Source organism: Colias croceus, chromosome 19 (assembly GCF_905220415.1).
Source record: "Colias croceus chromosome 19, ilColCroc2.1".
Lineage (NCBI taxonomy): Eukaryota > Metazoa > Arthropoda > Insecta > Lepidoptera > Pieridae > Colias > Colias croceus.
In genome coordinates, this window is record NC_059555.1 from 4,819,435 (window position 1) to 4,843,991 (window position 24,557).

The window sequence follows — 24,557 nt, forward strand, 5'->3', positions numbered from 1 at the left end:
TCGAGTGGTCGTCACCATGGAGAGTGCTTGCTGTGAAATTTTATTTAAATAATTACGTTTTATTAATTAAAATAAAGAATTGTTTTGTTAAACATGTGTTTTGTATGTAAGAAATTTGTACTTTCATACGGAATTGATAATGTTGCGTCATTGTAGCTATATTCTTACAATATTTCAATTGTATAGATATCATAAATTACAATAAAATCATTCAGGTTTGTTAAAATGATTGTATATGAAATTCTTTTATAATTGTCAAAGATTTGTCTAAAAATATATAATTAATTCTCTTCTATTGTTTTAATTTGAAGAGGTTATGTTTTTACAGTAATAATTATTGTAATTTAACTTTTCAGAATGAATGGAGGAATGGAGCATAAAACGCCAGGTCACAATGCAGTGCTTCATAAAGCACCAAAAAACTACAAGTTATTAATAGATCCATTTCTGGTAAAAGGTGCAACAAAACTGTACCGCTATGATGGAGTGGTACCTGGAGATCAAACATATCCTCCGGTTCAATGCAGAGATCCTAGATCCCAACTATCTAGAATATGGAATAAGCTGGAACCAGCAGACTTACCAGTACCTAGGTATTGAGCAATTATTGTTTATCTTATTTTGTTTATATGCAATATTACTAATTCAAACAATCATTTTATTGATGTGTTTCTTGTAAAACACACTCTGAGAACAGTTTACACAGCAATTTATTGTAACATAACAGTAAATTCTGATAAATTTAACCTTTTTTAAACTATAAAGTGTACATTTTTACAAATTATACTTGATGATTTTTTGTCAAACTGTTTATAGATTTTTGATCTGAATATCAATTTTTTTATGAAAGTGATTGAAAATTATTGAGCATAAATATAATTTTAAAGGAAAAATACAAAAACAATTACAAAATAACTTGAATTTTACTTGAAATTGGGTTATAAAATTCTTTGTTTTTATTATACCATTTGCTCCAGTAGTACCAACATTAGCATTTGACATTCAATTTTAATGGCGGGAGTTTTAAATGCATACTAATTTTCATGCTTTATTTCAGATTTAGGATAGATAAAAATTATATAGGCATTCCACCAGCAGTTGAAATAACAATCGGAAATTTAAATGACAATATAGATAAAGCTTTTCTGTCTGATATGATGAATAAAGTAGGACCTTATGAAGAATTGACAATTTTTTATCATCCTTTAACAAATAGACATTTGGGATTTGCAAGAATTGTATTCCAAGAAGTCAAACATGCAAAATTGTGTGTTGAAAAATACAATGGAAAATCAGTTATGGGAAAGGTAAGCACTTTCTTTATTTTTCCAAAAAAATTAAAATGAGTATTTTCTGCCTCTATAAGTTTTCCCGCTTCACCAAATCATACTATGAGGTATGATTATAAATATAAGGTATAAATTTACATTAACTACATGCAAACGGGCAGCAGCGTTATGCATGATCTCCCCCACCATCAACTGCGCTCGACAACCCGCCTGCCAAGCGTGGCGAGTATTGGCATTCTTTCCCCCCAAAAAGATACACATAAAAATACATGAATAGTGCAACAACAACCAGGCCCCTAGTACCCGGCAGCTCCGCTATTCCTGGCTACGGTAGCGGCCATGGTAACGGCGGGGCAAGGGGTGCTAAGAATCACCGGAAGCGATCCGGCTACCACTCCCGACGACCCCTGGCCCTGGTAACATACAACGCACGCACGTTGAGGACGGACGAAAAGATTGTTGAGCTGGAAGAAGAATTGAGTAAGTTACGCTGGGATGTCATAGGGTTATCAGAAGTCCGAAGACAGGGGGAGGACACGATAACGTTGACATCCGGTAATTTATTCTTCTACCGGGAGGGCGACCAACAGTCCCAAGGTGGAATAGGGTTTATCGTTCGCAGACCCCTCATTAACAACATCATATCCATCGAAAGTGTGTCGAGCAGGGTAGCGTACCTGATCCTCAAAATATCTGATAGATATTCTTTAAAGGTGATTCAGGTCTACGCTCCGACCTCGGCACACTCAGATGAAGATGTGGAGGTAATGTATGAGGACATCAGTAAAGCCATACACACCTCGAAAACACATTTCAATGTTGTGATGGGGGATTTCAACGCGAAACTGGGCAAAAGAGGCGATGATGAGTTGAGAGTGGGGCAATTTGGATTTGGGCAGCGCAACCCGAGGGGCCAGAGGCTCGCTGAGTTTCTGGAGAAAGAAGGACTCTTCATGATGAATTCCTTTTTCCAGAAATCTCCGCATAGGAAGTGGACCTGGATAAGCCCCGACGGTAAAACGAGGAATGAGATTGACTTTATCATGACTACAAAGAGACATATATTCAATGATGTTTCTGTGATCAACAGGGTCAAAACCGGCAGCGATCACCGTATGGTAAGAGGCACATTGAATATAGATGTGAAACTCGAAAGGTCTCGCTTGATTAAGTCAACTCTTCGACCGTTCCGCACCCTAATTCAGAACCCCGAAGGCTTTCAACTCGAGCTCCAAAATCGCTTCGCTTGCCTAGGCGATGACGTATCTGTGGACGATATGAACAACAGGCTTATCGAAACGATTCGTACGGTAGGGTTGCATCACTGCAAGATTCCCCGTAAGAATCGAACACAAAAACTTTCCGACCATACCCTCAAGCTCCTGGCAGAGCGACGCTCTTTGCTACTGAATACTTCCGATGAAGCGAAGTCATATAGGCAGCTCAATAGACGAATTACAAAGTCCTTGCGACACGATATCCGCTCCTTCAATACGAAAAACATTGAAGAAGCGATACAGCGAAATAAAGGCTCAAAAGTGTTCGCAAGAGATGGATCTATTGGGCAAAGCCGGTTGACTAAGCTGAAGACGGATAGTGGCAAAATTGTGTCGTCTCAACCGGAGCTACTAGGCGAGGTCGAGAAGTTTTATGGACGCCTTTACACCTCCGTTGCTAAGCCTGTTGCGAGTCCGGCGAAAGATCCTAGAGCCCGACTAACCCGACATTACACCGAAGATATCCCGGACATCAGCCTATACGAGATTAGAATGGCTCTCAAACAGCTTAAGAACAACAAGGCGCCGGGTGAGGATGGAATCACATCTGAGCTTCTGAGAGCGGGTGGCACACCAATCCTCAGAGTGCTACAGAGGTTATTCACTTCCACCTTACTCGAGGGCACTGCGCCAAAAGCATGGAGCAGCAGTATGGTTGTCCTCTTCTTCAAAAAGGGAGACAAAACCCTGTTGAAGAACTACAGGCCAATATCACTGCTGAGCCATGTTTATAAGCTGTTTTCGAGAGTCATTACGAATCGTCTCGAACGCAGGCTTGATGACTTCCAGCCTCCCGAACAAGCCGGTTTCCGAAGAGGCTTTAGCACCATGGACCACATACATACGCTGCGGCAGATTATACAGAAGACGGAGGAGTATAATCTGCCATTATGCTTGGCGTTTGTGGACTATGAAAAAGCCTTTGATTCGATCGAGACTTGGGCCGTATTGAGGTCTCTTCAGCGTTGCCGCATTGACTATCGGTATATCGAAGTGTTGAGAAGTTTGTATGAAAACGCCACTATGTCAGTCCGGGTTCAGGAGCATTGCACAAAGGCAATTCCTCTGCAGCGCGGGGTCCGACAAGGAGATGTTATTTCTCCGAAACTGTTTACCGCTGCTTTGGAAGATGTCTTCAAGCTCCTGGACTGGCAAGAACTTGGCATCAATGTTAATGGCGAGTACATCTCTCACCTTCGATTTGCCGACGATATCGTAGTCATGGCAGAATCCCTGGAAGACCTCAATACAATGCTCGGTGGCCTCTACAGAGTTTCACAACAAGTGGGCCTTAGCATGAACATGGATAAGACGAAAATCATGTCAAATGTCCATGTTGTGCCCACTCCGGTATCAGTTGGAAACTCTATTCTCGAAGTTGTTGACGAATACGTTTACCTGGGACAAAGCGTCCAATTAGGTAAGTCCAATTTCGGGAAAGAGGTCAATCGTCGAATCCGACTCGGCTGGGCAGCGTTCGGGAAACTACGCAACATCTTTTCGTCCAAAATCCCTCAGTGCCTGAAGACGAAAGTCTTCGAGCAGTGTGTGTTACCGGTGTTGACTTATGGATCTGAGACGTGGTCGCTAACCGCGGGCATGGTGCACAAGCTTCGCGTTGCTCAACGAGCTATGGAACGGGCTATGCTCGGGGTTTCTTTGCGTGATCGAATCAGAAATGAGGAGATCCGCAAAAGAACTAAAGTCACCGAAATAGCCCACCGTATTAGTAAGTTGAAGTGGCGCTGGGCTGGGCATATAGCCCGCAGAACCGATGGCCGCTGGGGCAAAAAGGTTCTAGAGTGGCGACCACGTACAGGACGTCGCAGTGTGGGACGGCCTTCAACGAGATGGACAGACGACCTGATCAAAGTGGCGGGGAGCCGCTGGATTCAGGCCGCTGGTGATCGGTCGTTTTGGAAATCTTTGGGGGAGGCCTATGTCCTGCAGTGGACGTCTTAAAAGGCTGGAATGATGATGATGATGATGATTGCCCTGTAAAATAAAAATACAATATATCGTGCACATAATTAACCATGTATGCATATTAGACCTAGCGCGCAAGAGCAACTTTTGTCTCCGCAACTACGCACGTAGCGACGCAACTCCCCATAGAGTTGATGACTCCAAAATAGTTGCGGAGACAAAAGGTGCTCTTGCGCGCTAGTTCTTAAAATTGTTATAGGCAGCAACTTTATACATTGTCAGATGTTTTTGCTAATACTTATGACAAGTTAAGGTGGGTACAGACTGGTGAAACGTAACATGAAATGTATAATTCTACCTTTCATTGCATGTTCGCTGCAAGCGTGGACGCATAGCTCCCTCTTAACGCGCATTCACTACGAACCTCCCGCATTCGTGTTCCTTGCCCCTTTGTGTTCGTTCGAAAAACCGACAAATCACGGATCGCTCCGCGTGCGGCTTGTAATGCTCGTAGCATGCGCGTGAAATGCACATTTTGCGCGCACAAGACGTCCAAACTATGAGAAATTGTTACAAAGTGATACCTTTCATGATACATTGCAGCAATGTGTATGGTGAATTATTTCATTGCATGTTACGTTTCACCAGTCTGTACCCACCTTTAGAAGTAACAAAGTGAATGGTTACACATAAGAACTAGAAGAAGTTATTAGTGACCACTGACCAGCCGTTACTGTTATAGTCACTAACTTTTTGAGTTTTTACACAGTCAGAAAGTGATAACCATTGCCCATCAACAATGTTTATTAACTGTTGTTAATCAAATGTTTACAAATACAAAGTCTTAGATACTTCAATTTACACATTGTGCATTAACAGAATGGTCATTGAAATTCTCTATATGAAAATCCATTACATATTCAGAAACCAGTAAATATTGTACATAATATGGTTATGGGAAAAAATGTAAATGGTTTTATTATGAACTCAGATAGGATTTTTTTTTTAATTACTAACAATTTAGGGACATTCTTATATGTGTGCCATTACTCTTTGAAAATATACAAAACTAAATAGTAGATTATATATTTGTTGTAGGTTTTGGATGTGTTACATGATGCTTTCGGTAAGAAATGTCAAGAGATGTACGAAGACAAGACCATGGATAAGAAACCGCAACCAATTATTCCTGGTATTAAGGTACCACCACAGGAAGATGCACGGCTGGCCAAGATCGACCCAGCGCTCAGTAAGAGATTAGAAGATACTAAAATAGTGGAAAAGGTAAGTTAGTTATTAGAAGTTTTTAAGGTTTTTATGGTAGGAGTAAAAATAGGCAATAAATAATTAAAGAAATTTTTTTTATTTATGGCTTAGCAAAATATAATAAGAAGTTTTGATCTTGAATTCCTGTATGGAATAATAGATATTTGTGTTGCAAATATATTAAATTTATTGCTTTATTTATTTGCTAACAAATAAAATAAAAAAATGTTCATTTTAGGAGCCATATTCCCGTTTCAAAGACATAGAGCACAGCGATAGTAACACGCGGTGGTCGGACGACGAGCGTGAGTACCGCAGGGAGCATCGGCACCGCCACAGGAGCGACAGGGACAGAGACGGTGATAGGGACCGCGAGAGGGACAGAGACAGGGATAGGGATAGAGATAGGGATAAGGATAAAGATCGGTAAGTAATATTATAGGAACATAGTTTTTCTGGAAAAAGTTCATTTAATAAGTATTTTCAGCAGTTTCATATAAAATGAAGAAATTAAGCTTTTTTTTTTTAAATTTCACAAGTATATATATTTCAAACGTTTTTATTTTATTATTTCTCAAAGTAATCCAACAAGTATAAATATTTGTCTACGATCAAGTAAATATACGAATTCTTATCTTTTACAAGCAAACGATGCAAGAGGAAATGTAGAAGGAGGTAATGGGAACATAGCTAATTTGTTTAGTGTTAAATTAGATTTCAATATTGGATTTGAAATTTTTCTGTAATAAGTTACAAACAATTTAGTTTTGTACTTTTAATAAACTGTATGTACTGTCATTGTACTACACGTAACTCATTGAAAATTAAACCTTTAACGGTGCCTACCAAATATAGTTAAAGTTTAACCCTCAATACGGTTACAGACATCGTGACCGCTACGCGCGCAGTTCGGAGACCGTTGAGAGTTATGCAACGTCCAGCCACGCCTCTGATGTGCCCTACACACCTGCTGGACCTATGTCCTATGATCCTTACTATCAGACTGGGTGAGTTGTCCTATTTTACAATGGATTTTAAGTTTTATCTTCATACATTTTCAAAATAACATATTCAGAAATCATTATTGGCTTATATATGAAACAGATAGAAGACCAATTTATACTGGATTCTCTCTGACAATTTCCCTTATAACCTACTCGTCATGTCATGTCCAAAAATTGTGTTATAGTGGCTATAAATCAGATATAGAGGCCGTTTTAACACGTAACAACTGTAAATTTCCTTGGAAACCCTATTTGACATTCTTATGCATTATTTATTATTTCAACATTATATAACAGGATTTATCCAGTAGTATTCACAGCGGTAATTCTCAAATTTGTATGGTATAATAAGTTATCTCTCGCAGTTACGGGTACGGGTACGGCGCAGGTGCGACACCCGGCGGGTCGGGCGTGTGGTGGGACTGGCGGCACCACACGCCGCACACGCCGCACACGCCTCACACGCCGCACACGCCGCACCATCACACGCCCGTGAGTATGCGTGTATGATGTGAAAGACAAGTATAAGGCTCCGTGCAGACAGAGAGCGTTCTGCGTTCCGTGTTCTGCGTTCTGCGTTCCGCGTTCTTTGTAATGCGAAGGATCTATAGCGCAGCGCCGCGGTCTGACTGCGTTCTGTGTGCGCCGGCGCTATAGATCCTTCGCATCACAAAGAACGCTTAACGCAGAACGCTCTCTGTCTGCACGGAGCTTAAGCTACGAAGATTTACGACGGTCGAGCGATGTGGAAAATAGCATTGCATAGTATAGCGATGGACACCAAACGGTCACAGCGCAGCGGTGCGACGGTGGATGTTGCATTTAAAACAAATAAACGAAGCGGCGTCAACAAATTTTCGAATTGTCTTTTGACAAGATTAGTTACCTACATGTAATGAAATCATTATAGACATAAATGTTCCCTCCTAGAGAAACTTTCTCGACGTGATTTAAAAACGACAAGTATTGAAAATATTACTACCTATATTTTTCCCCAGGAATCAATATTAACCATATTGCTGATGAGAGCAATTTTTGTTCTGCACGAATATAATATCTAAGATTATAATTATATAAAGGATACACTTTTCAAAATTAAATCATTTCTTAATCATGAAAACAACAATATATGAATTTTGATACACAACACAAAGCTCAGTGTATTATAAACCATAAACGTTCAACCCTCTCTTTTCTCTAAGGCTTGTTTCACAGTGTCTAATGAAATGATTATGGCACTGAACTACTGAGTGTACAATAATCATTTTAATTTTATATTAAATAATTCTATAATATGTGTATGTTATTTTTGTTGCACGCATATATTGTGAAACAGCCTTACTCAAAAACATTCCATAAAAATGAAATTCCATGAGATACTCATTTCATTAGCTTTTATTTCATTCATGTCTTTGCTGCTTTACTCGTAACAACATTATTAAAAATCATGAATGTGTTTTGTGTGACTATTAAAGAATGATTTTAAAGTATATATACAGAATTGATCCAACTCGTTAACTGCTGAAAAGTCTTCTCGATCTTCTTTCCAAATATGTATATAATTGTTGTGCCAACGGTATTCATGGGTGGTTTTTCTTTGTAAATGGAATATGTTTAACGTATTTCTTATATAAAACTCAATACAATTTATAATAAACAAACAATATGGGATGGATCTTTTCTGATATGACATAAAAATGTATGTAAAGTCGGAGCGGCGCTCGCACGTGGCGCCCGACTGGAGCGCGCCCAGCGTGACGTCACGCGTCTCGCCCGAACGGAAGGAAATCAGAGAGAAGGAAAAGGTTCGACATTAGAGGATTTATTAGGACAAGTAGTGGTTATTGGTTGCAAGTTGAAAATTAGAAAAAAAAACATTATTTTTTGATTTAGAGGGCAAAAGTTCTGGGTGTAGCAAAAGCACGGGAAATGTAGATTTTTTCAGGTATTTCGCGCATGTGAAATACTGCGTAGATAAGAGTTGTATAGGATAATGGTAAGGGGTAGTTTGGAGTGTTTAATTGTAGAGCTGTCTACACTTGATACCTAAAAGATAAATCAAATTTCTATTCTTTGTATTTTAAATAACAATTTTATATTATTTAGAGTCGGGTATGGTTAATTTATTGATAGTTGCATGAAAATTGTAGGAAGATAGAAGATAGAAGAAGTTATAATTTTATATTTCTTTTATTAACTGCATGATAAACCTTTCGCATGTGCAAATTTCCTTTCATTTCATTTTCTAAGTAGATTTAAAAACTCCTTCATAAATTCATTTTTGCATTGACATTTAGCTTTAGAAATACAAACACTCACTTTATACCACTTTTTTAATACTACAAAGTTATTAAAAATTAATCTCATTATAAAAGCGAAATTTTTTAGCTAATATGTTTTCAATTAATTAGGAAATAAAGAGTAAAATTGAAGAGGCACCTCCTCCCAAAGAAGATTCCTGTGAACCGGAACCGAAGCCTCCTCCTCCAGCAGACGAACCCAAAAATGTTGATTTAGATACTAGGTAAGTAATTTTGTTAAAGTCACAAAGCTTATAATATTTATGTCTAATTTGATTCAATATTCTAATATGTTTGTTTCGTGTTGTATTTCAAAATTCAACCATGTTAATTTTACTTTTTTGCCAACTGTCAAGTTTTTTGCGGCCAAAAAATGATTAATTGAAAAAAAAAATTACCAGATAACTATCATAGAGGCTTAAAGACAGGATAGGGCTATCCCTATCCTATAGGATAGGAAAAATTTTCTCTAAATCTTTCTCTAAGCAGATTTCACTTCTAGCGCCAAAGCCGCTCTTAACACTCTTTATTGTTTATATTTTTATTGGATTCATTTACAATAAAAATTTGTACACGCTCATTGCTGAATTCCTACATTTCCTGTGCATAATATCTATATTATTTACTTTGTCCAGGATCGCCATGCTCCTCAAAGGTGCGAGTGGGGGCGGAGGCCTGGCGCCTCCATTCCTCTCGTTGGGCATCTCGCCGGAGGAGGAGGACGAGGACCGCCTGCCCGCTAAGATACCAGACTTGGACGCACCGCAACCGCCTTCTGATGATGAGGGTATGGGCATTAATTATATAAAATAAAGTTTATTTTACTCAAAAAACAAAAGCACAAGGTGTATACAGATCTTATTTGCAGGTACATAATGTATATTATTATGTTTATGGTACTGTATGTATGTGATTCAAAAAAGACTATTCTTATCAACATTACATCAGTGATCTTTTTAATGAATTATTATGTATTTCTTTCAAATGTTACTTAAAAATTACGATATGTTAAGAAAATCAACGTCACAGCAAAAAATTAATTTGTATTAACAGCTGTGGCGTCTCAATATGGCGCAAAATGAATCCTGTTCTTATTTGAATCGCATTGCATGGGTATTTTAGATCACAAGAATATTTAAGAAACAAATAAATTGATTAAAAATAGACAAGTTTGTATGATATTTATTCATACTAATAAGTATTGAAATATTCTCACTATATTGTTTAATTTTAGGATCGATAAGTGAAGACAGGGAAAGCATCATCACAGTAAATCAAGACCAAGACTTCAACGCTGAGCCGCTGTCGAAAACACCGTCGCCCTACCTCGATAGGGATAACTATCTCGAATGTCTCAAACTGACTATTAAAAGGGTGAATATTTATTACATATTTTCTTCCACATTTTATGATAGGAATATAAGCATGTTTCTTTATTATTAAATTTAAATTATACTGTTAAAGTATTTTATAATTTGATAGCAATTACAAGAAGAAGAGAGGAAAAAGCTACCCCAAATAGACAAGATAGGTTCGGATATATCATCTTCAGAGGACGAATTGTTAACTGGGGAAAAGAAACATAGATCTCCAGCACCGCTTGATAAAGACCAGGATAATTTGGATGATGATCAGGTAAATAAATTGTAAATTGTCCTTATTCATGTATGAAATGTGGTTTCTTCTTATGAACAGTATGTCTTTATGCACTATTTGTGATTAGAAATAAATTAAAATAAGACAACTTGTTTCCTACGCAATACATGCGTCATGTGCTAGTAAATTAATATCATTTTTGACGAAATATTTAAAAATGATCACATAAATACCTCACATAAGTGACACAAGCACCTAAATAAGGCAATTCTTTCGCCTTTAATATTATAATGTACATTTTTATTATCAGATGTCGCTATCATCACTATCGTCAACGGAAGCGAAGATAGAAGAACAAGTGCCCGCGGAAGCGTACTTCTACCCGCCGTCGCACGCAAACGCGCACGCACATATGCACCCGCAGTACTATCAGACTATGTGGCCGCATGCTGGTATGTATACTTATTAATTATGGCATTATTTTTATGAAACAATTTGCGGTCTAATCACATAGGCAAGCGTTATTAAGTTTATGAATAATTATGTTTTAAATTCTTATTTTAAACATAATTATTTATGATAACGAAAACGTTAAAATAATGAGAAATAATGTTCTTCATCAAATAGATAGATGATACAGATTCACTCATTGTAAGGATATTAAGATAGATGCATTAGCGCCAAGTTAAATACTGCTTCGAAATTATTATTAGAATATTCCGTATAGTTTATAAAATTCAAATGTAGAGGTGTAATTTGTAAATGAATGTGTTCGTTTTCATTTAGCATATGGTGGAGCACCATACGCAGGCGTGGCCCCAGTGGGTGGTGTGGGCGTGGGCCCGGTGGGCGAAATGCCGCTAGCCTACAGTGCAGCTTTCCCACCGCCCATTATTCCGGCATTCCCACCGCCGCATCATCAAACGCAAGAGGTGATTATAATTTATAATCTCGGTGTACATTTAATTTTATCTGGGTTCTTATAAATTAGAAAAGTGAAAGTACGTATATACATATATTATACGCTCGTTCAATGTTGCAAAGTTCTTTATTTTCACATTACTTATAGATAAAAAATAATATTTGATTGTTCATATAAAATATTAAAATATTTATTCAGTATTTTTCATATAATTGTTCAATTATCAGGAACTCGACAACCCATACTATCCAACAATAAACTGCGTGATAGAAAGAGTAACGGAGGAATTGAAGCAAATCTTGAAGAAGGATTTCAATAAGAAAATGATTGAAAGCACCGCGTTCAAAAACTTTGAGATATGGTGGGACGAGCAGAGTAGGAAAACGAGAACTAAACCCGCTAAGGAAGAAACAGGGCAACCCTTACAAGTAAGATACTATTAAATATAACGATAAATACGCTGTAAAAATGTCTTGTCAAAATAAATATCTGTTAAATATGATTATTATCTTCCAGGATATATCCAACAAAAAAGAAGAAACAGTGGACACGATAAAATGTATTATTGAGTCCAGAGACTTAGGTTTAGAACTAGGTGGTTATGGAGCGGGTATAGGTCTCGGACTACGAGCGGCTATTCCAAAGATGCCCAGTTTTCGGCGTAAGAGAAAGATTCCTTCACCTGTGCGCATGGACGATAGCTCTAAACGCCTCAGTGACCAGGTAATCTATAACCTAAATGTAAAAACTATCTTTATTTCCTTATTGTGCATCTTCTAAAATAAATGTTATATCACTTTAAGAACAAAAATGGAATTGTTAAAGTATGTCAATTTAATTTAAATGTTTCGGAAGTTATTCTCAGGAAGAAGAAACCGAAGACCGTGAATCTGGATAATTATTATTATATTTATAGTATTAATTATTGGGTAAAAATTAACATGCTATTTTATTCCAGGAGGAAATTGTCCAAAACTCAGACGAAGAGAAAGAAGTTCCAACGAGTCCTCGCAACCGAACGGCAGGTTCATATTTATCTACGAGCAGACGGCGGCAGTCCTCCAGCTCATCACGGTTTGTTTTATTATTTACGTATGGATGTTGTAAACTTATTTTAAAATTTTCTGAAAATCGCGAAATAGTGTGGAAAAGTTTTTCGTAACTATACTGAAGGCGTCGCTGGAGAATATAAGAAGAAAAAATGGTGATGAGACATCAATACGACAATTTATTATGGGTTCTTATTTTTCTTATAATTCAAAAAACGGTTGTCTCAATGTTTTTGACAGGTCAAAAACATTGAGCGACGACAGAGAGTCGTGTCGTGTCGAGTGTTGCGGAGATAAACGACATCTTTACGATATAAAGATGTTGCCTTTTTGCAACATCTTTGTTGCGGATTCATCAAAATTGTGAATTTATTTTATACTCTATTTACAATTTGAATGGCAATTATTTTGTGTTCACTATGTTCTTTTTAAGCTAAAATTTCCAGAATGCATAATTTATACACTCTTGTAAATGCAATACAGGTCTTCGTCAAGTTCGTCAAGTCGCTCGTCCTGGTCGGGCTCGGAGCGTGCCGCCGCACCGCGCATCTACTCCGATACGGATGATTCCGACTTTGATGAGACACAGGTGCGTACATATAACACTTCTAATGTTTTAATCGGACCTAAATGTTGATTTTGTAAAGTCTGGAGTTTGTAGAAGAGAATATTTAGAATATCTATTTTTTATAATGACGTTTAAAGCGTTGTTCTATAGTTGTATGTATGGAAATTTAATCTAGGATTGAACTGTGAAACTTAAGTTGTTTTTTTGTTATTATTCGTTTATTTTAATTTGTTATTGATTATCAGTTTTATTGTCTTACAGTTCAAGGTTATATCTAACAAGGAGAGGCTCAGAAAGGTATACTCGTCGTCGTCGGATAGTGAAGAGGAACTACGAAGACGAGGTAACATTTTTCACAAATCAATCACACAAATTCACAATCTTAAAATTCAGACAGAAAGAAACCATTTCAAATTCACTTATTGAATTCTGTATACGCTAACAGAGTATCACTTTAATATTTTATCGTATAACTGTGTGGTATTACCATTGTGCATTGCGATAATTGACACCGAGTAGCTCAGCAGAGCCCTAAAAAAGCTTCAATATAAATTTCCCACTCATTAAAAACCCATAAATTTCAGAGAAAACCCCGATCCCTCCGGTGGAAGCATCAGACGACCGACTGGGCTCGCCCGTGCTGTCCCCGGAGCCGCCGCGACACTCGCTGCTCGACCGCGTCTACTCCGACTCGGAGGAGGAAAGGGAGTACCAGGTACATTGGAGAAAATAGGGTATTTAGTATAGACCCTTAATAATAGCACGGTGTATCTTGCTGACCTAACTTTGTCGGCTCTGAAAAGAAATAATTTTGCAACATCTTTCATTGGTTTGCTCTGAAAGATGTGCTCAAAAGCAGATGGACCGCATTCAGATATATTAGTCTCAGCAATACTTAACTAATTATTGTTAGGGTCATTGTTCACATTGTATTTCCAATCAAGAATAATCGGTTTTGTTTTATATTAAAATATATAAAAATATATTACATGACTGTTACTTTATAGGAGAAAAGACGGCGAAACACAGAATATATGGCGCAAATTGAAAGAGAGTTCTTGGAAGAGCAGCGACGGAAAATGGAAATGGACAAAGAGCCAGAACCCGATAAGCCACCTGACAAAAGGTAATTGAAAGAAATACCTTTAATATAAATGAATACGTGTAGCAAAAACTCACTAATATTAAAAATTTAATTCTATCTACAGCATACCGGAAGATAAGACTGAAGAGAGCCGCGTCAGTCCAGTCAAGAACCATTTGAAATCTCCCGACAAGAGAAAACCAGAGGTAGAAGAGGGTGAGGTCAGCACAGACGAAGAGCCGCTCGAAGCGAGAAGAAAGAAGAAGAGAAAGCAGAAGAAGAAGAGAGGAGAAGTTAAGCGGGAGAGAGCGGTTTCCGTTAGTGATAGCCACACGGATACTGCTGCTAGTGTTAATGGGATTAAGGAGGTTTGTTTTTTTATTTTTTTATATCCCATGAACATTTTTTAAACTGCTTCATAGGTTTCTAGATCGGGTTTTGAAAATATTTATTTATTTAGATATGACTTTTAATCATCATGCTTAATATAAATGAGTTTATATTTCAAATCTAATCCAATCTAAATTTAGATAGATACTGTAAACATCAATTATAATATTCAAAATCTACATCGAAAAGGTGAAACAGATATGCAAATCGTAACAAGTTTCAATGTCCTATAATTCAGACCTTAAACTTATTTTATAAAACACTTTTTGGTCCTTCGAGACGGACCGTTTATAAAGCTTCTTCGATTGTTCTCATACCATTATTCAGGTAAATCTATTTGGTCCTTTGAAACCATCTATTAAATTTATTATTCATAAAGACCTTCGAAAACGACCGCTTATCGCCGCCTATACTGAACTACTAACCTACTCAAACTTCAGTTTCTTAACGTTAACAAAAAACGCTCTCACTCGGACCACTTTTTGCGCTATGGTGCACAGTCAAGTTGATAGTATAACGTGTTTGATACTAATATACCCGTTACCAGGGCAACGAGGCGGCGTCCCCGCCCTCGTCCCCCGTGTCGCAAGCGTCGCAAGAGTCGCAAGAGTCGCAGGAGTCGCAAGCGTCGCAGGCGTCGCAGGTCGCGCTCGACCACTCGTACTGCCGCCCGCCGCCCGACGCGCCGCCCAGACGACCTTCCAACCATCTGCATCATGATCACGGTAAATATATAGGAATATTATTGTTAGGGACATGATTGTTTTTCGATGATATTACAAAGACTTAGGCACGATTATTCTTTTGGCATAGACATTTCTAATAGAAAACTTGTTTTGTGTAGTGCAATTTCGCCACAAGTGTTGTTTAATGTTTGTGTAGCTTTAGAATAATGATTCTTCCTTTATACGTTTAAAGAAACGCAATATAGTAGTTTACTGAGCTTAGTTACTATTTTTGGAGCTCGAATTTTTTTTTTCCTGTCATATCAAAGATACCGTGACTAATTTGAGTCATTGCTTATATTTTGATATGTACAAAAAATTGGCGAAAAATATATTGTTATGTACAATTTCCAAATTTCTGATGAAATGTAATTATAATAAATAAAGAAGAATCTTTAATTCTTCATATCCAGTCCTTACAGTGCAACAATACATTAATTTTGTAAACAGGATACACGTGGATGGCAGAACCGGAGGCCGAAGCGCCCGCCGCTCCTATCGAAGAGATCAAACCCAAAAAGGAGACCAAGAGACCGTACAAACGGAAACATGAAACCAAGAAACTCGCTGAAATACAGAATAAGTATGTTTTACTCACATATTTCCAATAATTAACTACATTTATCACATTCGCATTCAAAATATAACGATATCAAAAGATAATGCTTTTAGCAAAACAATGATATTTCCATGACTACTTAAAAAAAAAAAAATGTTCACAACTACAAGTCACTAACAAAATGATTTTATTTCAGGCTTTATGAACCTCTGGAAGACTATAGCAAAATACATTCAAGTGTTGTGTTCAAACCTCGAGATATCATGGCGGAAATGCAGGTTATGTACGAATTCCTGACCAGAGGTATCGACAGAGAGGACATAGAATATTTGAGGAGAGCTTACGAGGCGCTACTAGCTGAGGATGCTCAAGGATATTGGCTAAATGACACGCATTGGGTGGACCATCCGCCCACAGATGTAGTCTATAGCCCGCCGAAGAAGAAGTCCAAACGGCATAATAATATCTATGAGGATCTACAGGTAGGTTTATTTTTATGAACGCATAGTTGAACCCTGGTCATTTAAATGTATGTATATGATTTATAATTAATGAAATCAGAATCTGGGCTAAACTGTACATTATAGGGCGTGGAGTTGAGAGTCGTAAAGTAAGTTTTTTTATGGTTAGCTATTGTCATATGGAGCCTAAATCTGAAATTTCACACCGAGGAAACTTTTAGTTTTTGAGTTACGAATTTTTGAAAATCGGAAAATTACTATAGAAAGTTACTCCATCTTGTTTTTGTTACGCTTATTTATTGTTTTGGCAATGTCAACCTGACACACAGAACCTGCTTAGCGTGATTCATTTCAAGTACAACATTTTTAACCATTAGGTAGAGTACTGTTTAACTTTTTACGAAAAAAAAAACGCTCCGAACTCGAAACAAGTCAGGTTAGGTTATGTTAGACTTTTTTTAAACAATCGTCTCGCATTGTTTTACGTGAAATGAATCGCCAAATTTGACAGTTAATTTATTTTGTTTAACTTTTTACGAAAAAAAAAACGCAGCGCAGCGAGCGGAGCATCTCGAATTGTTTTACGCCAAATTTGACTCTGAAAAAATAATAAATATGCGTAACAAAAACAAGATGGAGTAACTTTCTATAGTAATTTTACGATTTTCAAAAATTCGTAACTCAAAAACTAAAAGTTTCCTCGGTAGACCGGGGTTGATAATTTTTGAAACAAAAGAAAATATTAGTAGGTTGAAACCCATTAGAAAAGGAGGGGAATGTGATAAAAATTAAAGGAAAAATAAATTACAGACAATCCGAGTTCGGGAAGTGGGAGGGGGAGAGCTTTTAAGGCTAAAAAATGGTTTCTCTTGATTTCCGACAAAACTACAAGTCCTATGGAAAAAAGTTCAATGGAAAAGTTGTAGGTAATAAAAAGTTCTACTACTTTTGTATTAACAATTTTTTCACATAACCTCAAAATTTAGGTGAAAAATTCAAAAAACCATGTTTTTTATTTTTATCTACTTCAAAATTTATTTTTTTTTTCTATGAAATTTGGTGAAAACTTACTTTATTATGTCCCAAATACAATGTAATTTATTTGATTGAAAATATTTATTTTTTCGCCTTATTTCAACTTAATACAAAAAAAAAACAACCTAATTTTCAATCGAAAATTCTGACGTCAAAATATCAGCTTTTTTTCAAAAATTTTGGGGGCGTTTTGTTCGCTGAAATATCTACTTTCTGATGGTGTAAAATATAATGTACATTACAGTGCGACACAAAAGAGATGAAAAAAAATGAGGGCGCCACCGTCGCTCATATGAGCGACTATACTGCTACAACAGTATCAGTGTTGCTATATAGCAACACTGATACTGCGACGCAAGCGATCTTGATACTATAGAATAAAAATCAAAATATTAAAAATAATAAATACCGCTTTTGTTGTTGATGTTGATGTTGATGTTGTTTCATTGATCATCGTGTAAATTTAAGACAAAAATACATTAGTATTTTAAATAACCTACCTAGGTCAAATTTTACTTAAATGTATTTGGAATTAGTTTATAGAAATCGGTCAAGCCAAACATACGAACAAACAAACATACATACATACAGCTCAAACCTTAGGCTCAAACACATTACCCTCCTTCTGGGTCCGTCAGGTAAAAAAAAAACAAGGTGATTTGAAAACTACATATTTTTATTTATTTTTTGTAGATATTCTCACTCATTTTTACTCCATTGCTCCACTATCCTGCGTACTGTGCTTTCAGAAACCCCTATAACAAACGAATTAAGATGAATAAAATCAAATACATAGTGCATTGAACATAATATTTATTTAGTAGCTTAAAAATATTTTTTTTATGTCGGAGGCCAAGAGTCACTTTGGGTCCCTGCGCCACTCTAGAGTAGTAAGTAAGGATTCATAGGTAGTTGTATGAAAATAGTTATCACTATACTATTTAAGGCTGGTTGGATTGGATATAACTTCTTGACTCAAATTGTGCTGGTCGCACTATAAAAACTAGTTTTTGTTTACATACAAATATGAAATAACCTCAAATTAAATTTCAAAAACGTAATAATCGCCCTAGATACGTACATTAAACACTCGTCACTAATAGAATATTCTATTTTACGTAGTACTGAGCAAAAACAAATGGAATCTCACCGGTATAATCTGCTGTACGTTTTAAAACGTTTTCCAAATATTTTTCTCGTTTTTCAGCTTGAAATTATGAGAAACACCGAATTAAAACTTTATACATGGCATCACGGACACCGCTACGTTTAACCTTTTTCATGATTTCTCCTTTTTTGAGTAAATTTCTTGTTCAAAATTACAATTTTATCTTAAGAATTCTCAACTTCACCAAAAAAACAACAAATTTTTATTCAACTTGACAGCTGCATTGAAAATTTAGGGTTGCCAGACAATGAAAAAAAAATTAGTTCCAAATTAATTAATTTCATCTCTTTTATGTCGCACTGTACCATAGTTAATTTACTCAGAAAATGCATACAAACAGTGTGAGAATGAGCTTTTACTAAATCAGGCACACTTCTCGAACTCTATATTTTCTCTTGTATCGGCTTTTCGGTAACATTTCAAAAGAAAAAATTTCATCTGATCAAAGTAACGATACCACAGCTAACATTTGACAGCATGTTCATAAACAAAATGATGTCGATAAAAACATTTCAGGTCGTTTGAGAAATTTGCCATTGCCAAAAAAGCTCATTATCATACTGTTCGTATGCATTTTCTGGGTAAATTTACTATGGTAATGTATATTATAATTTACACCATTAGAAAGTAGATATTTTAACGAACAAAAAGCCCCCAATTTTTTTGAGAAAAGCTGATATTTTGACGTCAGAATTTTCGATTGAAAATAAGGTTGTTTTTTTGGTATTAAGTTGAAATAAGGCGAAAAAATAAATATTTTCAATCAAATAAATTACAGTGTATTTGGGACATAATAAAGTAAGTTTTCACCAAATTTCATAGAAAAAATAAATAAATTTTGAAGTAGATAAAAATAAAAAACCAAAAACATGGTTTTTTGAATTTTTCACCTAAATTTTGAGGTTATGTGAAAAAATTGTAAATACAAAAGTTGTAGAACTTTTTATTACCTACAACTTTTCCATTGAACTTCTTTCCATAGGACTTGTAGTTTTGTCGGAAATCAAGAGAAACCATTTCTTAGCCTTAAAAGCTCCCCCCCTCCCACTTCCCGAACTCGGATTGTCTGTAATTTATTTTTCCTTTAATTTTTATCACATTCCCTTCCTTTTCTAATGGGTTTCATCCTACTACTATTTTTCTTAGGTTTTTATCATTTTGGAAGGTATTGGCCCTGGTGTACGGTGTGAAATTTCAGATTTAAGTTCCATAGGACAATAGCTAACCACAAAAAAATTGACGACTCTCAACTCCACGCCCTATAATGTACAGTTTTACCAGAATTTGTGTAAATAAAAACACATTTTACACCCCCTTGATAAAAGTTCCTGGTCTCAGCGGATCTATTGCCCTCATTCATAATTATTATTTCACTTGACCAATCGGGAAAGTTTAACATTTATCACCTAACTACAAAATATATTAACCTAACCTTACCTAAAATTGTCTACAAACAGGGTCACTCGAGCGGGTCAGCGCGCACAGAGGGCTACTACAAGATGGACGCGCGCGAGAAGGCCAAGTACAAGTACCACCACGGGCGGGCCGGAGCCCACCCGCTGCCGCACGACGACAAGCTGCGCGCCAACAAGATGCAGCTGCTGTCCCGCGAGGCGCGCTCCAACCAGCGCCGGCTGCTCACCGCCTTCGGTACGGTATCGGTTCTATCTGGGGACGGTATGAGCCCACCCGCTGCCGCACGACGACAAGCTGCGCGCCAACAAGATGCAGCTGCTGTCCCGCGAGGCGCGCTCCAACCAGCGCCGGCTGCTCACCGCCTTCGGTACGGTATCGGTTCTATCTGGGGACGGTATGAGCCCACCCGCTGCCGCACGACGACAAGCTGCGCGCCAACAAGATGCAGCTGCTGTCCCGCGAGGCGCGCTCCAACCAGCGCCGGCTGCTCACCGCCTTCGGTACGGTATCGGTTCTATCTGGGGACGGTATGAGCCCACCCGCTGCCGCACGACGACAAGCTGCGCGCCAACAAGATGCAGCTGCTGTCCCGCGAGGCGCGCTCCAACCAGCGCCGGCTGCTCACCGCCTTCGGTACGGTTAATCTTAAAAAATTTAAACAAATCAGCGATCTCCAAAAGAGGCAGGAATAATATAGCTTGACAGATCGACGATAATCCGTTTTTCGTTGGAACGTCTCGTTCTTATTTTAACAAGATGAGGTTTAAATGTAAATCTTTATATTTTAGGTACAGACACGGATTCAGATCTACTCAAATTCAATCAGCTCAAGTTCAGGAAGAAACAGCTCAAGTTTGCCAAATCTGGTATTCACGATTGGGGTCTATTCGCACAGGTATGGACTGCACCTATAACGATTATCATTTAAGCTATAGCTGTTGAATGTGTCATAAAAATATGTTTAGTAGTCAATAAATGCATCGTTGCATTAAAGTTGGCTAAGTTGTCCAGAGGGGTCGCAAATGCCATGTCGTTATGAATCGTATAACCTACAACACAAGGTCGACATTCCAGGAGCCGATAGCGGCCGACGAGATGGTGATCGAGTACGTGGGGCAGATGGTGCGGCCGATAGTGGCGGACGTGCGCGAGGCGCAGTACGAGGCGACCGGCATCGGCAGCTCGTACCTGTTCCGCATCGACCTCGACACTATCATCGACGCGACCAAGTGCGGCAACCTCGCACGGTTCATCAACCACAGCTGCAACGTGAGTGTGTCCCCTTACATGTGTGTGTGTGTGGGTGTGCGTACGCATCATAGCGTAGTGCTGAATTATTTGTATATTCTTAGTTAGGGAAAATATATATGTACTTTTGTCTATAATAGAACGTTTGATAAATATATATTGTTTGGATGTTATCTGAGCGTTATAATGTGGTTGAAACTTGAATTAGGCAAAAACAATTTGTGTGCCAAGCACACGTCCTTGAATCTAGACACGCGGCAGCGTGTCAAGCCGAGTTCAAGCGAAGAGAACTGGCGAGCAGCAGCCGTGTGTATATTTACACGAACCATTTCGAGCCACTTTTCACCCCCTTATAACTCGAAAACTATTTAAGTTATATAAACCAAATTTGGTACATATCAAGAGGACCTCAAGATAAACAAGAACCTTAAGTTTCATAAATACAGATTAAACAGTTGCGTAGATATTAATATCCAAAAATCGCAATTTTTAAGACTGACTGACTTATAGACATATACAAAACCTAACCCACTTCCAGATGACCTAGAAAGTTCAAATTTTGTAATCAACTAGGTAATAGTGAGTGTACAAATGAAAAAATCAGAAAATACTGAATTTATTTGTATTTAATTTTTTTTTCCATGACATAAATTTTGTTTGTATGGAAAAATGGAAAAGTTTAAAAAAAAAGAAAATAGTATATTCACCTTACTAGTCTTAAAAAATAGATCAAAACTAATCAGTGGCCGAAAAAAATTTTGAAATCCATCAATAAATGACTGAGATATAGATTATTGAAGTTTACATATTTTAGGACGAAACATCTGTAGATTCGAAGCGCCTCTGACATCACACTCACTCGCGCTAGTATCGCTAGGGCGGATTACTTCGATTGCATGATTTCATTATTCAAAACTGTTATTAAACGTAAAATAAAAGAAAATTGTAATAAAAATATTGCCTTTATTGCTCATACAGTTAAAAATAATATATAATTTTACATATTCACATTTATTTATTCTTTATTTATGAGTGTTTAGTTTAGTTTTAATTTCAGTGTAAATAAATAAATAAATAAATAAAATCTTTATTTTGCTTTAAACATGGTATTCAATGGTGATACAATTATATTAATAAAGCACAAACATGTTTAGCCAATACAAGCATGCAAAAATAATTACCATAAATGGTGTAATGGAAGAAGGCTTCGTCGAAGGTCGAAATGATTTAATTTGCGTAATATTAATATGAGTGAAACATCTTTAGGCGCGTTTAGAGTAAAATTTCAAGATCGCGTCATGGCAATACCGTAACGTCATGGAGTAAGGCGACGATTCTTCTACAACGATCTTTGCATCTTGGTAATAGTGTGTGTACAAATTCACGCTGGATGTTTAGAAAATCATGTAATCTTTTAAACAGAAAACGAGTTTAAAAAATTGCAGATAATGACGGGGCAATGTGCGCTGACATTCATAACATACAAGAAAATATAGAAAATAATACTAAACAAACCATACAGAGAAACCGCAAGAAAAAAAAATCGTATATAAAAAGTATTATATTTATAAAGTAAATCAAATTTGCAGAGTAATTTTCTGTACAAAAAGTAATGATATCCCACCAAAAACATAAATGTAAAAATTGGAGCCGAGTTCAATCGTTGACTTAATTTGCCAAAAAAAGAAATGAGATCTAAATGTGTGCCAAGTTCTGCAGACAGTCCAGAAATTTATTTACAAAGATGTATTAAGTTCTTAGGTTGACTGAAAACTCAATTGTTTTATTTTCCCTTAGAGAACAATGTTTATTCCAAAATATAACTTTTTTAATTTGAATAAAATAATTATTTTCACAAAGCAAACAACTAATGACCTATTGAACCCCATAATTTGATGAGGCTAGTTTTTAGAACCTCACAAAATATAAACAGTATGTGTGGGATTGAAATTTCTTTAGCAAGATTAAAAGATAACAAAATCGTCGCCTTACAACATAACGTTAAAAGGTTTCCTATTTGTACAATTAATTAAGTGTAAAAATAAAATAAAATAAATAAATAACGTGACGGTATTGCCATGACGCGACCTTGACTGAATTGAACCATCAACGCGCCTAAAAAAGTTACAGTTCAAAATTCAAACAGTTTAAAAGTCTTATTTTCATATTTCCAAAAATATTATTAAAATAGCAATAAACTCATCAATCATGCAATAGAAATACTGACTTCACACACACTGCAAAAAAATATAAATCCATATTTTCCTTACAGCCAAACTGCTACGCGAAGATAATAACAATCGAGTCGCAGAAGAAGATCGTGATCTACTCGAAGCAGCCGATCGGCGTGGACGAGGAGATCACGTACGACTACAAGTTCCCGCTAGAGGACGAGAAGATCCCCTGTCTGTGTGGAGCGCCCCAGTGCCGTGGATTCCTCAACTAAACTGTTATTTATTGGTGTATAATAAACAACTAGATGTTAAAAAGTCGCCCGCGGTTTCCTTAAGAGCTAGCGCGTAAGAGCAACTTTTGTCTCCGCAACTATTTTGTCTCTCCCATCAACTCTATAGGGAGTTGCGTCGCTATTTGCGCGCACTTTCTTACTAGCCCATAGTGTTGATGGGAGAGACAAAATAGTTGTGGAGACAAAAGTGGCTCTTGCGCGCTAGCTCTAACTAGACTATTATTAACGTTCAAACTGAACGTACAATTAAAAGTCGCAAAAATAGAGTGGATAAAATATTCACTGAAGTTAAATAAGCTGTACTGAAGTTAACACCTTATTTCGTTGCAGTAATGTTCAAATCTATTGTATACTAGAGTTTTGCTTTGGATAATCTTTCAGTGTGATTGTGAATGGTTGTTTCTTGTACGTCAATAGTATTCACTAATTTTGTTATTTATTACCGCAATTGGATATTTGGAGTTTTAGGTCCTCTGTTGCGATTGAAACGATTAGATGTTTATTTTAAATTTGTCCAATGTTTTAAATTTAATTTTGAAATTTGTGTAAACACTCCGTTACGGATCGAACTGGAAACTTCATACAGTGTAATTAAATCGTATTAATATTTTACACAAGTTAATATATGAAATTAGTTATACTCTGTTTTATACAAACATTCATAAAAAATATCCAAATAATCCAATCCAATCCAATTTCATCCAAGTATCCATAGTAAATAACAATAGAAGTTCTGAGCCTTATTTGTGACTGTTACAAAAATGCGACTATCTTATGTATAAAATTGGTAATTAGATTCATCTCAAT

General features: G+C 36.8%; 1 protein-coding gene and 1 long non-coding RNA gene across 6 annotated transcripts; one reads left to right on the top strand and one right to left on the bottom strand.

Moving 5' to 3' along the window:
- LOC123700465 (histone-lysine N-methyltransferase SETD1) lies at positions 1-23,803 on the top strand. 4 transcript variants are annotated; one of them, XM_045647679.1, is made up of 29 exons: positions 1-215; positions 357-593; positions 1,058-1,307; positions 5,591-5,776; positions 5,997-6,184; positions 6,643-6,765; positions 7,128-7,254; positions 8,472-8,567; positions 9,174-9,286; positions 9,698-9,849; positions 10,297-10,436; positions 10,545-10,697; positions 10,969-11,110; positions 11,445-11,590; positions 11,808-12,008; positions 12,097-12,303; positions 12,539-12,654; positions 13,113-13,218; positions 13,459-13,540; positions 13,782-13,912; positions 14,205-14,323; positions 14,406-14,649; positions 15,219-15,396; positions 15,847-15,979; positions 16,152-16,437; positions 20,077-20,269; positions 20,824-20,930; positions 21,110-21,304; positions 23,556-23,803. In XM_045647679.1, the coding sequence occupies exons 2-29, from the start codon at positions 358-360 to the stop codon at positions 23,727-23,729; spliced, it is 4,524 nt and encodes a 1,507-aa protein (XP_045503635.1). In that variant the 5' UTR covers positions 1-215; position 357; the 3' UTR covers positions 23,730-23,803. The 4 variants fall into 4 exon arrangements, with proteins under 4 accessions (XP_045503635.1, XP_045503636.1, XP_045503637.1 ...); XM_045647680.1 differs by having other exon boundaries at positions 10,969-11,106; positions 11,444-11,590; XM_045647681.1 differs by lacking the exon at positions 23,556-23,803 and adding an exon at positions 20,345-20,668 and having other exon boundaries at positions 20,077-20,211; positions 21,110-21,253.
- Positions 18,107-18,852, bottom strand: LOC123700499. Of its 2 annotated transcripts, none has more exons than XR_006752617.1 (2): positions 18,602-18,852; positions 18,107-18,206 (listed from the first exon to the last, which is right to left on the bottom strand). It is a non-coding gene; the product is annotated as an uncharacterized LOC123700499 (long non-coding RNA). The 2 variants fall into 2 exon arrangements; XR_006752618.1 differs by having other exon boundaries at positions 18,533-18,852.
- Positions 23,804-24,557: the final 754 nt, after the last annotated feature.